The sequence below is a fragment of the Lepidochelys kempii genome, chromosome 10, assembly GCF_965140265.1.
Source record: "Lepidochelys kempii isolate rLepKem1 chromosome 10, rLepKem1.hap2, whole genome shotgun sequence".
NCBI classification, from domain to species: Eukaryota; Metazoa; Chordata; order Testudines; family Cheloniidae; genus Lepidochelys; species Lepidochelys kempii.
In genome coordinates this window covers 7,027,895-7,042,945 of record NC_133265.1, presented here as the reverse complement: position 1 = coordinate 7,042,945, position 15,051 = coordinate 7,027,895, and the positions used below count along the sequence as shown (strand labels likewise).

Here is a 15,051-nt window from a genome sequence, read left to right as displayed (position 1 = left end):
CTTGGGAGCTTTGTGTGGACAACACTAGAAAAGGGCAAAGTACTAACTGCTAGTGATAATGGCTGACATATTCAAAGCAACCTAAAGGGGTTAGATGCCTAAATCCCATTGACATGAATGGGAATTGGGTGTCCGGACCCTGTAGGCAGCAGCAGCTGGGTGGAAGTGTAACTGGCCATTTGTGTGAATGGCTGCCAGGATTCATGGCACTGACCTCTGCTGAACTATCAAGCCCCTATTGTCTGCCAGTCTCTGGTTCACATGCCAGTCTGTGGTTTTCCTAGCAGGCATGCGGTTTGCAGTTCTCCCTCGGATGACTCTCTAGAGAACGCATGTGAATACCTTGTGTGGAAACACTGACACATGCTAGCCACTGTCGAGTGATCTAACTCGAGTTAAGTACATTTGAGTGACTATAGTATAGACATAAGAATGGCCACACTGGGTCAGACCAATGGTCCATCTAGCCCAGTGTCCTATTTGCCGACAGTGGTTGGTGCCAGATGCTTCAGAGGGAATGAACAGAACAGGGCAATTATCGAGTGATCCATCTCCTGTCGCCCTTACCCAGTTTCTGGCAGTCAGAGGCTATGGGACGCTCAGAGCTTGGGTTTGCACCCCTGAGCATCTTGGCTAACAGCCACTGGTGGACCTATCCTCCTTGAACATACCTAATTCTTTTTTGAACCCAGTTACACTTTTGGCCTTCACAGCACCTCCTGGAAACGAGTTCCACAGGGTGACTGTGCGTTATGTGAAGAAATACTTCCTTTTGTTTGTTTTAAACCTGCTGCCTATTCATTTCATTGAGGAAATTCTAGTTCTTGTGTTATGTGAAGGGATAAATAACACTCCCTTATTCACTTTCTCCCTGATTTTATCGATCTCTATCATATCCCGGCTTAGTCATCTCTTTTCCAAGCTGAAAAGTCCCCGTCTTATTCATCTCTCCTCATATGGAAGCTGTTCCATACCCCTAATAATTTTTGTTGCCCTTCTCTGTACTTTTTCCAATTCTAATGTATCATTTTTGAGCTGGGGTGACCAGATCTGCACGCAGTATTCAAGGTGGGGGCGTACCAGGGATTTATATGGTAGCATTATGATATTGTCTGTTTTATTTTCTATCCCTTTCCTAAGGGTTCCTAACACCGTTCGCTTTTTTGAGTGCCACCGCACTTTGAGCAGATGTTTTCAGAGAACTCTCCACCATGACCTCCTGGAGTGGTAACAGCTAACTTAGATCCCCTCCTTGTGTATGGATAGTTGGGATTATGTTTCCCTATGTGCATTACTTCTGCATTTATCAAGGTTGAATTTCATCTGCCACTGTTGCCCACTCACCCAGTTTGGTGCGATCCCTTTGTAACTCTTCACAGTCAGCTTTGGGCTTCATTATCTTGAATCATTTTGTATTGTGTGTAAGCTTTGCCACCTCACTGTTTACCCCCTTTTCCAGATCATTTATGAATACGTTGACCAGCACTGGTCCCAGATAGATCCTTGGGGGAAGCCCACTGTTTACCTCTCTTCACTGTGAAAACTGACCATTTATTCCTACTTTTGGTTTCCTGTTTTTTAACCAGTTACTGATCCATGAGAGGATCTCCCCTTTTATCCCATGGCTCCTTACTCTGCATAAGAGCCTATGGTGCGGGACCTTGTCAAAGGCTTGCGGACAGTCCAAGTACACTGTGTCCACTGGATTGCCCTTGTCCACATGCTGGTTGACCCCCTCAAAGAATTCTAACAGCCTGTGGCTGTCCTCTCTGTGTCCATTATACCACGTGTATTGTGAAGTGGCTGCACTGGGGCCTTGCCTTGTGATTTGGCTGGTGAGCAGTGGACATGCTGGGCTGGGCACTGCCCTCTCCTTCTTTCGCAACCCTCCTGGAGTGACCTGTGTGGACAGCCGAACAGCCCTGTACCTCATGGTTCTGGTTGTCGTCTCTCAGGAAGATCTGTTGCTTTTTGGCGATGGTTGTGGTTCTGTAGAAATCCACCAACTCATTCAAGGAGTTGAACTTTTCTTCCCAGAGGAAATATTTGCCATTCCTCTCTCGGAGTACCTTGAAATGCTGGACATGCTCCCCGTAGCTGTGGACACATTCAGAGAAGAAGGCTGTTATTCTGAAAGGTGGGTTTTAAAGCAGGGGTGTCACAACTCCCCTCCTCTCCTCCCAGAACCAGCCTGTAGAGAGATTTATCCAGCCCCTCCGACAGGATCTGATTCTATAGCATCTGAGCTTTTGTTTCTGGCCTGTGTGTTGCAAAAGCCAACCCCCTGGTTCCTGAACACATGGCTCTGCAAGCTAGTCCCTAAGGCCTCAATCCCCCGTGCGGACCCCTGCTCAACTTTACACCCACGATGGGACCAGTTGCACACATGACACTGGGCGTGTGCCCAAGTGTCTGCAGAACGAGGCCCAAGTGTGCAAGCTGATTTACGAACCTGATGGAGAGGAACTGTGGGTTCCAAAACACGGGCTACACATCACCCGCTTGGCGTCCTGCCTGCATTTGACTCTTCCCATCACTTGCACAATGCTAATAACTAATAACCTGCCCTTCACCAGCCCTTTTCATCTGAGGCGTGCCGGGTGCTTTGCACCTGTTAATTAATTACTTAAGCCTTGCAACACCCCGAGGAGTAGAGGAGTATTTTTCTAGCTATTTAATGGATAAGGAAACTGAGGCAGAATGAACATAAGTGGCTTGCCCACGGCTTCTCAGTGAGTCAGTAGCAGAGAAGGCAATACAGCCCAGATGTGGTGCCCAGCTGCCTCTGCTGACCATTCCTTCCATTGCAATCTGCTCTGTTAGCATGAACCAATATCTCCCCTTGCAAACAGAGGAATGGTCAGTATCTACTTCACAGAGGTGCAGACAAGGCCATATTCCTTGTGAACTACAGGACAACAGGTTTGTTTCCCACGCACCCTGGTAGTGGTAAAGCAGAGTGCGGCTAAAGATAACACATCAGGGTAGGTGTGTTACAAACACATGGATGGTGTTGCTGATAGATAAAAGGGTTGCATCGGCACTTTTATCCCACCCAGCTCATAATTATTCCTGATGCTTAATTGCTATTGATTGACATTGCAGGCCAATGACGGCTGTGTGAGGTGCTGGGCATGGCAATCTCAGCAAATATTCACTTCCCACTGTCGGCTAGAACTGCCCAGTGAGATTAAACATGTCTGTGGATAAAAGGAGGGGTGTATTCGAAAGTGGCAACATACAGCTTGATTTGCCTGAGTTAGGACAAACTTGTTTTTGTTTCAACACGAGCCCAGTGTCTGCTCAGGGCTGTGTGTGCTGATGCAGCTAAGGGGGAATGGAAAACACAGGATAATGCGGTGTTGGCTTTATTATGCTGTGAAGAGACACTTGCATTAATACTACGGATGGGCTGATAGATGTTGTTAGCAATAAGTGATCAGAACTGGGCTTTACCTGTCTGTCTACTCTCTGCTCTCCATTAAGGCAGAGTTAATGTTGATCATCAGTGTCTCAGAAGGCCAAGTGGATCTATGCTTAAACCTCTAAAAGCCAGGGAGTAAACAGTTAAGGTACATACCTAGTATAAACCCAGAGTAACTCCACTTAAGTCAATGTAAACCAGTGTAACTGAGATCAACCTGGGCTCCGGGTCGCTCAGGTGTGCAGGAGAAAAAAACCATAAAGGGTTTTATAAATCCAAGCTGACGCCTTGCACTGCCCCAGGACATGAACGGTGCAGTTGATGGAGTGCAGGTGTAATATGCTCCCCTGGGTGGTAGGGTGACCATATTCCCAAAGAGAATTGTCTCATTGTGTCCTAGGGCTCCCACCTCTGCCTGTGTCCATCTGTTGTCTCAGACTTAAACTGGAGGCTCTTGGGTCAGGGACTGCCTTTTTGTACTCTTTGTACAGAACCTAGCACAATGAGGGCCTAGCCCACGACTAGCGCTCCTCGGAGCAGCCAGTTGCACTGAAGAATTGGAGGGGAAGAAAGGAACGCACCTTCCCAGAAACTATATACAGACTCGGCAGCTGAAAGTCAGAAAAGAACAGCCCTGTTACTCTGCAGGATCTGTGCTGCGGATCAGAACCCTGCCCTGGTGTCTAAAGCCCATAAAACAGAATAGCCACCTGCATGCCATGGGCAACACAATGTCTTTTTATGAAATGACTTTCCGTGCCGGGAGGCTGACGTTCCCGGGCAGCTGGGATCACATCTCCCTTTTACAGCCCTGCTGAACAGGGAAACTTTCGGCACAGGGGCGTGGAGCTGAGCGTGCCTGGCCCTGCTTACCTTTCCCGTAATGACGGCAGGGCCCAGAGACACAGTCAGAGAGTGGCCTGGACGTGCCGTGGGGTGGTTGGGTGCTAACTGCCCTTTGTGACTGTAAAAATCTCCCCCCTGGATTCTCAGTTACTCCATGAGGCAGGACCAGAGGGCAGGGGGTTAAGAGGGCTTTAAGCTGCCTTTACGCTGCTGGTACCATGGGGTGGGTCGGGGCCCTGTGGTAGGTTAGATTGGCTTTGGGGTGGCTCTAACTTGTGCTTGGCTTCCCATGGACCCTAGGAAGCAGAAAATAGCCATCATGCAATTTGTATCCGCCGTGGTGCCCCTCGCCTGCCTCCTAAGCTGATGGCCCTGTTGTGGCCCTGTGACTGTTGGGCACCATCGCGGCGGGGGGCTTGGGCAGGGGGCTGTAAAGGGGCTTTAGTGGAACTGAGCCTCAGCCCTTCTCAGGGTTAGCATGCCAGATACATGCGGGCGCTAGGGGTCATGGGGCAGGGGAGGAGGGATGATAAACCCAGGGCCTCAAACGCTCAGGGACACAGGTGCTGTGTGCTCAGAACTCCTATGGGCTCCTGCTACGCCTGTGGGTGTCCAGCACCCCTGAAAATCCAGCTCCAAATCCTTTATCCCTTGATTGCTAGTGCTGCAGTGGGACAAAGCAAAGCCCCGGCTCGGGACATCTGGATCCGGAGCCAAATGCGTCTCTAATCTTAAGGCTGGCTGTGAAATCCCTCCCTCTTGTTTGTCCTGGCTTTGTTTCAGGGGGATATAAAATCTTCCCCCAGACTTCCTCAGCATTGTCCCCAGGGATCAGGGCAGGCTGAACCCTGGAATAACAAGGCTGGTGACTGAGCGGTGACAATTAGAACAGGGAGTGGCTCTTCGGGGCAGAGAGGCTAGCGGGTCTGGGCATGCTGTGGGAAATGCTGGAGGCCAGTTGTAAGGAAGGGGCAGCAAAGAGTTAACAGCTGTCTGAGCCCGGAGTTGCTGCAGATATTCAGCACAACAGGGGAGTGGCATGAGCAGGGTCAGTATAAATAGGAAACCTTGGGGAGGGTGGAGTTGGCTGCGGAAGGGCTAGTGTGACATGTTGTGTTGTTGAGGTTACAATACTGTGAGCGAAGGAAATGTTAAAACCCAGAGACGCATATGGCAAAATCCTTCCTTAGGGAGAGCAAGAGGTATGTCAAAGCTACTTTAAATGCAATGCAGGGCAAAGGAATGGTAACAAAGCCATGTTCTGTGCAGACACAATTACTCAATATATCAGGTGCACACACGCTCAGAGCTGGGTCTAGAGCCGTGGGTCTCAAGCAGGAGTTCGGGACCCCCTTGGGGGGGCTGCAAGCAGGTGTGGGGGGTCCGCTAAGCAGGGCCAGCATTAGACTCGCTGGGGCCCAGGACAGAACGCCGAAGCTCCACTGCATGGAGCTGGAGCCCGGGGCTCCAGGCCCCACCCCCTGGGGCTGAAGCCGAAGCCTGAGCAATGTAGCTTCGCGGGGCCCCCAAGCAATTGCCCAGCTTGCTGCCCCCTAACGCCGGCCCTTGCTGCTGGCCTGTAATTGCCAGGATCGCCTCTGGAGCCTTTTTTTTTTTAAAAAAAACTCAGCATCACATTAGCTATTTGCCTGTCATCTGGTTCAGAGGCTGATTTAAGCGATAGGCGACATACCACAGTTAATAGTTGGGCAATTTCACATTTGAGTTCCTGCAGAACGCTTGGGGGAATACCATCTGGGCCTGGTGACTTTTTACAGTTTAATTTATCTATTTATCCCAAAATCTCCTGTATTGACACCTTAATTCGGGACAGTTCCTCCATTTTGTCACCTACAAAGAATGGCTCAGGCGTGGGAATCTCCCTCACATCCTCTGCAGTGAAGACTGAGGCAAATAATTCGTTTAGCTTCTCCACAATGACCGTGTCGTCTTTGAGCGCTCCTTTAGCTCCTCGACTGCCCAGTGGCCATGACGCAACTCCTGCCCATTCGCCACCTACACTCTGTCACTTCTATCCTCTGCTCTTGAGATTAGGGGATGGACACGTAGAGGGTTTAAGACGTCTGTTCGGGATGGAGGGCTATACCTAGTGCTTCTCTCCAATCCCTGTGTACCGCCTGGAGTGCAACAACCATGCCTGCTGCATACAGGGCTGCAAACATGAAGGATGGGCTTTTTCAAAGCACTTTGTGTTGGCCTAACCCTGCTCTTAGTGAAGACAATGGGAGTTTTACCCTTGACTTCCATGGGTTCAGAGTTGGGCTAATGCTGACAGCTGTCAAAAATCCCAGGGACGGTGCCAGCCAGGCTGGAGTTTGCTGATGCAATCAGAGTTGTTCTGGGCAGATCTCTCTGTGATGCTGAGAGGTGTTGTAGACTGTCTAGTCATCTTCTATCCGGCAGTGGAAAACATATGTGAACTGATCAGATAACAGCCTCTGTGGGCCAGGTGTGAGGTCTACGCTCCCTTACTAGCTAGCAGGCACCATTTCCCTTGATCATCACACTTTTTTTTAAAAATGGGGGTGGATGGTCACGAGAGAACAAAACATCAGAGTACTTCCTAGCAGCGGCTCCACCAGATGGCCGCCCAGCGGATAAATACCCCTAAAGAAGGGGTACCCCAAAAGAAGCAGGCTGGGACAACGGCATGATCCAAAGCGTTTGGGAAGCATTGCAAGTATCAATCCAAGTAGCTGCACACAGCTGCCTTGTGGAACAGGACATACTTGATATCCTGGCGCGGTTTGACAGTGTCATTCAGGGGGCATGCAGCTCTCTATAGGGAAATAAAATGACAGTATCCCTGCTCCAAGAAGCGAATCATCTAAATCAGACACAGCACAGCCAAGGCAGAGACTAAACAAAGGAGGGTGTGTGTGTGGATCTGGGAAGGGTGGGGGAGTTCATGCAATAAGCATATTATATTGTAATGCCTGCAACCCAGGTGAGTTCCTGTTCTGTTTTCAGCTCCCATAGTAATATAATTAATTGTTAGGTGCTGACAATGTGCGTGACACAAACCAGACAGCCCCAGCCCCAAAGATCTTGCAGTCTATGTCCACAAGTCTCCAGGGAGACAGGATGCCCTGGGGAAGCCAGGACTATGGTTTGTTTATTATTAATATCATTGCTGTGAGTGAATGGAGGGCAGGCTGGAATGGAGAACATGTTCCCAGCGGAGCGGATCAGAGAGGGGCCAGATGCAGAGGAAGTTGTGGGGGAGCTGGAGGAAATGGGGAATTGATGTTGGTGAATAAAAGAAATGTGTGTGGGGGAGTGATGTAATAAGAGATTGTGTTGGGAGATGTAGGGTGAAGCTTCACCTGATTTAAATTGGGTGGCTCCATTGAAGACCACCTACATTGAGCTACACCAGCTGAGGAACTGGTCCATAAGATGCAAGGGGCGAGAACACTGCTGTGAGGACTGAATCTTGAGGTTCCTCGTGAGTGCAGGGATCTGCCTGCATGACTCAGATTGCAAGGTAGAGACCAACTTTTGAACTTGCCAACCCCACACTAGCACAGTTAGAAACCTCAAACTTGTCTTGTTCTGTAGCTCTCTCGAGATCTAAACATCAGGCCAATTTTGAAGTAAATCAATTTGGATTGAATTGAAGTAAATCAAGTGGTCAGAATTTAAAGTTTAAATTTGATATGTTCACATCCCAAGTGCTTTACCTCATGAACATTGGCAAACGCAACATTAATGAAGACAGAAATCTTAAACTTCTCTGGGTTTTCACTGATAAAACAACGCCTCGGGCATTTTTTCACATTACATTAAAAAAAAAAACAGAAAAAACCCTGAATTTTTTTTTCTATAATGAATTTTCCCTTTTTGTTTTCTTATTAATGTTTTTGCGGGTGTCTGCTCGGAGTTGATTACTGGAAAGTTAAACAGGGAGGGGGAGTTGTATAATGCAGTATTACAGCTAATAGCTTTGTGTGTGCTAATTAAGAAATAATTGAAAAGGAGAATAGTGATTAAAAAGCAGACCAAACTCTTGCAACATAACTGAAGCTGCTAGGCCTTTACCTCTTGCCGAGTCCTAACTGTGTGTGAACAATGAAGGGCTCGCAGCGCTGGCCAGGCTCTGGGCTCGGTGAGGCCCTGGGTGGCACACTGCTCCATGCCAGGCTGCAATGGCATACAGATCCCTCCCCGCAGTTGCTCACTTTCCACTGGGCTTCGGGGCAGAGAGAGCAAACCAGCTCCGTTGTCCCCGGGCAGTGTGTCTCTTTAGGGAGAGGAGGAGCAGAGTTGGTGACAGATGTGGGGGTGGGTCTAATCCTCTCCCCGCTCCAATTATACCCCCACGGTGCTACTGACACCTTCTGCCCCAGCACCTGATGGGTGGCTGGTCCCCTCCGCCGGGAGGCTGGAACATGCAGTGGCCTCTCGGGGTGTTCTCTGGAATATCGGTTTGACTTCTTCTTGCCTTCCCTCCAGGCCATCTTCTCTGGGTAGGGAGCTGGTGAGGGTCAGAAGGGGGATCCTGGCAAAGAGCCAGCGGCAGGCAGCAAGGGATTCCCCGCCGGAGAGGTGCACGTATTGTAGCACCGGGTGCTTTTGGTGCACAGAATGCAGGACCTGACACTGCAAGTCACCCCATGGATTTCCAGGGGAGCTAGTCAACCTGCGGGAGGGTGGCCCAACCAGGCCCCATGGATTTCCAGCCTGATTCTCATCTCATGTCAATTTTACACTGGTGCCCCTCCATTGACTTGGATGGAGTTATTCCTGATTTACCCCAGAGGGAGAGGAGAGTCAGGTTCATTGACTGCCGACTATCTGGGATCCCAGCCATGGCATTTGGTTCACCATGGTTGTTTGCAGCCTGACAGAGTATCAGAGAAGATCAGGCTGGATTCTGAGAGAGGAGCTCTCTCTGCCCATGGCGGATGACAGACAAACCCTGACAGATGCTTCATGGACACCTGATGGCTTCTGCCTCCATGGAATTGGAGTCTGGGTGGGCGCAGGGAGGAGCAAGGTGAGTTGGTGGGAACACACCCCATGGTCTCAGGTATAAGGGCTGCTTATAGTAGGACCTTTGCTCAAATCATTTGTTAATTGGCGTCCCTGGGCAATTAGCCTGCTGGCTGGGTCTCCCTAATTTCTGGATAGATGGTCAATGGTGTGTTCTGTGCTCCTGGCTTTTGGGAAACGCATCGCTATTGGCCTAAAGCATTTGGAAGGCATTGAGATAAATGGTGCCGGGAGCTCGTAATGAATGCGCACTCATCACTATAATAACACAGTAGCAGTGCTGATGTAGGCTGTGGCTTTGGGTGAGCCATACCCAGAATGCACACAGAACTGATCTCAGTGTTTTGTGAGTTACCTGGCTGGCTTTCCACCACCGGCCGATCGAGAGGCCTCCTCTGTCACCTCCATGTCAGCCGCGCTCCCCCTAGATTTCAGGAGGGGGCATGCATGCATGTTCTGAGAAACCTTTGGGCCCATGAGTAAATTAGAAATGCCCCCAGGCCTGAGTGGTGAAGAATGAGGCAGTTTAGCCGGGGGCTGATCTGAGGAAACGAAGAACATGCTAGAAAGGCAGCGATTCCAACAAGCGGCCACACTGTTAAAAGAGAAAAAATCCTTGAGCCTTTTCTTCCTGGTCCTAATTTCCCCAAACACCTTTTTAGCAATTCCTAAAATTAAACCTTAAGCCCCGATCCTACAACTGGATTAGGATGGGCAGATCCCTGCCCCCAGAGCAGATTCCACTGGCTGTCGGTGTATCAGCTTGTCGGACCAGGGCCATCCTAGGTATGGCAGTTCCTTGGAAAGTCGGTTGCATCCCAGGGATGGAGGCTAGTTTGAATGAAGGCAGCTAGAATCCAGACTGAGAGACTCTTCAGAGGAACAGACGTGTGCTGAGAGTGCACAGGGGAAGCTCGGTTGATTATTGCAGGGATAATAGCAACGTGTCTGCTACATGAGAGTAGAATGCATTGAACTAATTAGTGAATTCTCTCCCACCGAGCAGCTTGCAGTGTGTTTCCTGCATGTTACAGCAGGAGAGATTAAACCAGCCGGACCGGCTGCCCAGTTAGCTAACCGGGTGCCTTTCCCGTGGCCAGGTTGATGGGACCTGTGCTCTAGTTTGTTTCTAGCAGCAGAGTTCAGTGGACTCCTTGGGGTGGAATTTTACACCTGATTACATTATTCAATACTAATCCTTAGTACTGTTGTAGCATTTGTCTGGAGATCTCAAGCTGCTGTACAAAGGAGGAGAAAGTATCATGCTCCCCATTTTACAGATGGGGAAACTGAGGCACGTAGAGGGAAGGGCTGTCAGTGCTCACGGCAAGCCCTGGAGTCCTTCGGCAATTAGTCCGCTGGCTGGGTCTCTGTCATTTCTGGGTAGACGGATAGTGGTGAATTCTGTGCTCCTTGTTTTTGGGAAACATCTCTGTTGGCCTAAAGCATTTGTAAGTGCTTTGGCGAAATAAAAATGGAAAAGCAAAACCAGCAGGGAAGTTGGTGCCAGGCTGTCTTTTTGTTCTGTGTTTGTAAAGCACTGAACGCAGTGGGGTCCTGATCTGTGACCGAGGCTCCAAGACTCTGCCATAAATAATGCAAATAAAAATAGGACCTTGGCTTATGAGACCAGCTGTAGGAATGGCTGGGTGCAGCTTTGTGGCCTGTGCTGTACAAGGGGTCGCTTTGGATGATCATGATGGTCCTTTCTGGCCTGGAAATCAAGAATCCACAAATACATCTTCTAGTCGGCGGTATAGGAGAATTCCCCTTGGTTGCAACGGGCTTCTGCTGTTACTTTCCCTGCCGCCCGTGCCTGCCACTGAGCATGAATGCTGGAGTAAATCATCCACCTTATCTCTCCGATCTTGAAAGCAAGAAGCAGAGCAGCTGCAGAATCAGGCATTCAGTTGGAGCTCTCTCCCCCCAAACCCCGCCTCAGGATGGGGGTTTGTTGATCCCTCACAGGGGCTCATTCAAGAACAGCCACATGATTCAAATACTTTCAGGCTGTTGAGCTGGCCTGAAATTTCCTGGCGAGCGGGGCAGCTGCATGGAACTGGCTCCTCTAGCTTGGAGGCATCCAGTGGCTGGCAGGCATGTGACCGAACAGCTAAATCAGCTCCTGGGATAGCAAAACAACAACCCCCACGGGAGAGAGTGGTTTGGAGCCAGCAGCTTACAAAGCTTTGCAAAGGCACCGCTGACGAGCTGCTTTGCCAAATGATTTACTTGGCCTGATTTTTCCACCCTGTGCTTTGGGCCTAGTTCCGAGGGCCCCCAGTGGGAAACGTGCGGAGGCAGGGGCAGGGCTGTGCTTTTGCAAAATCGGCGGCGGCGCGGCCTAGTGACCTGGAAGACCTGGCTTCAGTTCCTCGCTCTGCCACTCGCCTGCGCCGTGAGCTTGGGCAAGACTTGGCCGCACGCCGTGCCTCAGTTTCCCCCTCTGTTAAATGGTGATAACGAGACTTTGTGAGGTAGCTGGAGCTCGACTGATGAGCAGTGCTAGGTCAGAGCTAGGGTTTATTGATATTAAAGCAGCTCAACCTAAAATTCATGAGTGAAGTGTCCCCACGAAGGCAGCATAGCTTGTAGCGGAGGGCAGGCTGAGAAAATCTCTGTGTGCTCCTTATAATGGACATGGACAAGCCATTCCCCCAGAGTCCATCCCTGCGGTGGCTGAGCTGTCACAGGGTCCTGTCTGATCGCCATTGTTCAGAGACTCTTATTTTTAAGGCCAAAGATTCCACTGGGATTTCCGATCCCAGCAAAGGAGAGGCGTCCCCAACAGCTGTGAGCCAAAGTGAGCTTGCCGGGGGAACCGGAGCCAGCCAAACACTGTGGCAGCCGAGCAAAGAGCTGATTCACCCCACTGCAATGAGGCCGTGACGGGGATTCCACAAGCTCCTTTGCGTGCCTGGTCAATACGCCTCAGGCATGAATAAGGATGTAGGTAAGAGGGGGACCGCGGGTCAGTGGCAGGACACTTGGGCTGGGGGTCCCAGTTTTGCGTGATCTTGGGCAAGTCCCTTCCTAGCTGTTTCCCTTCCTGCCTGCTGTCTGCTTAGACAGTAAATCACATGGGCTGTGCTGTGTTTTATGCAGCCGGGAATCAAACAGTGGGGTTGGGGAGGAGGCGAAGAAGGGATGTTAACGAAGCACTTGGGGGCTAAACTCACTCTGGTCCCATCCCAGAGTCTTTCCACTGACTCCTCTGGGCTTTGGATCAGGCCCCTGGCGTGTGACCTGGGCTCTCCTCGGGGCTGAGGTTTGGGATCCTCACAAGCAGAGGATCTTTGCACATGCCTGCCAGAGAGATTCACCAGATTAAATCCTGCCCTGTCGGGGTGGGACTGAGTCTGCCTCAGCCAGACATCACTCCAGTTGTGTTTTACAAACAGGACCAACGTTCTGCTAAAAGGGGCTGTAATCAGCATGTGGGAGCCAGAACGTGCCCAGGAACTGGACCTAGACTGTGGAACTCACTGCCACAAGAGACGAGAACCGCCACTGCCCTCGCCACTGGCGATGGGGATGCCAAACTCATTTCTGACATTCCTCCCGCCAGGCACAACACAAGCAAACAAACAAAAACTCTGTCAACTAATCACACTCTTTCTCCTGCAGGCTGGGAAGGCCGAAAAAAAGAGGTTAGAATCATAGAAATTTGACCATCGATTGCTGTTGTTTCTCCATTGAAATATTTAGAGGGCACTTAGGGACTGTGGTGGTCGCCTCCAGATAAACAGATAGACAATGGGTATGTCTAGGGATGGACAGATCACTGAGGAGTTCATTCCCCTTCCATCCCATCTTACTGGTAAATGGATCCAAACATTTATACTCCTGTGAAACCGACGACCCGGAACAGATGGAGGAAGAGGGGGGGTTGGAGAAGGGGCAAGGGCACTTGCAAAGATCTGCTCTCTTGTGGTCCCCCGGTTGCACATGCAGCCCGGGCAGGTTTGCAGAGCTGGGCTGGCGCTGTAGGCAATGCCAGCTCCACAGCGCCTGGAAGCAATTGCTTTCATTACCAGCAAGAGCCTCCTTAAATGCTTAATTAAAGATCTGCGGCGGGAGACACTGCCTGGCTGGAAAGCACCCAGACCGGCCTGGTGAACACCCAAGCCAGGGTGAACGGTGAACTGAGAGCCAAGTGGTCCATGAAACAGGCAGGGGTGTGGGAGACTGGGCATTTAGCTGTGCCTTAGACTGGAAGGGGCAGAGACTCTGATTATGTGGTGTTTGTACAGCACCCAGCACACTGGGGCTCTGATCTGACTGGGGCTGTCGTTTTCAAGGCTGACGGGCCCAGCTTCATCCTCTGGAGATGTTTGCAGAGCCATTGCACGTCCGAGCCTGGAGTGACAGGCAAGGCACGCAGGGTGACCGACTTTCTCCAGGGAGTGGTGCCCAGTTCCTTTGCCGCAGCCCCTTGCGAGATGTGCTATCGGTGCCCGGCTCTGGGAGCTACCGGCTGGTGGCTCCCGCCCAGCTGCCGTGCGTGGTTCTAGCTGGCACGCAGAGCTGTGTTGGTGCAGAGATAAGATCCGACCACGTGTGGCAGATGGCTTCGTACCCCCCTGCCGGTGCCGGGGCATGCGTGGGAGGATCTGGGGCTGGAGGAAGGCCTGCAGCGAGGGAGGGGACAGGTTTGCAGAGCAAAAAATAAACACACCAAAACCGAGGGCTGGGCCAACCGGCGTGAGATCAAGTGAGAAGCATACCTTCCCTCTGAGTGGGAACTGACCTGTCCTGGCTCCCAGTCCCCTGCTCCTACCACTCAGCCACACTGCTTAGTTGTGAGACAGTCCCCCACGCACCCCGGCTCCCTGCAGGGGATGCTTTACAGCCCCCAAGCCCACCACAGGGCCTCTGAGCCTGCCGGAGAGCAACAGCTGAACTGGTTTCAGTCTGGCTAAGATCCGGGGCAACAGGGCACCTGCTCCCCCTGGGTGTTGGCCAGAGCCCCCAAGGGGTGGGGGACATCACTAACACCCAGTGAAGCAAGAAACACTCTGCTCCCTGCTCCTGGGCCACTGAGGGGCTGAGACGCAGGGGCGATGGAGGCGCGCCACCATGTGGCTCCTCTCAGCCACTGCAAGCGGGTGCGCTGGCTGGCTCTGGAGTGGGGGAAGGGAAGGCTCTCTGTAAGGAACCAGAAAGCCAGCGTCTGGTTTCAATGGGCCTGTCGGTCATGTGAGAACAAGCCCGGGGTGCTTGCCGCACCAGCTGACCAGTGTGCCTCGGGCAGGGTGACAGCCCTCATGCTGCAGGGCACAGGGACAGGAAGAATTCGTCCCTTCCCGCTTCCTACCGTGCTGTGCAATGAGCTAACTGCTGTGCTGAGTTACGGAGGGGCTGGAAGCAGGATGCCTCGACGAGCTGACCCACTGGCCAGCTCTGCTCCCACGGCGCCTCTCTTCCGGTGAGATCAAACAATCTGTGAGCGCTAGCCAGCTGCTGTCAAAGTGACAGGGCCCAGCATGGACACCAGAGGCCAGACTGGCTTTGCCCATGTGCCTGGGAGCCCACTGAAAGCAGCCGCATTGCATGGGGCACCAGCGGGCCAGGTAGCCCCTGAGCTGAGTCCCTCTTTCACCTGGCCACGCTCCCAAACCAGAGCCCCTCTTGGCTCATTTGGGAGCTGTGTGGACCATGTTGCTGAGCGGCTCTGTGTCCGTGCATTAGGGTGAACAGGAGAGACTGCAAACCCGGGGAACAAAAATCACCAGGGTGGGAAATGCAGCTTGTGTCCGGTGTAG

General features: G+C 51.5%; 1 protein-coding gene across 3 annotated transcripts in view; it reads right to left on the bottom strand.

Moving 5' to 3' along the window:
• Nucleotides 1–15,051, bottom strand: part of GRAP (GRB2 related adaptor protein) — a 36,390-nt gene that overhangs the window by 5,684 nt on the left and 15,655 nt on the right. For 2 of the 3 annotated variants that reach the window (XM_073361790.1, XM_073361789.1), the window contains one exon: nucleotides 1,929–2,097. In XM_073361790.1, coding sequence (XP_073217891.1) covers nucleotides 1,929–2,097 — 169 coding nt within the window. Of the gene's footprint in view, nucleotides 1–1,820; nucleotides 2,098–15,051 lie in introns of all 3 variants that reach the window. The other variant, XM_073361788.1, reaches the window with a different exon arrangement.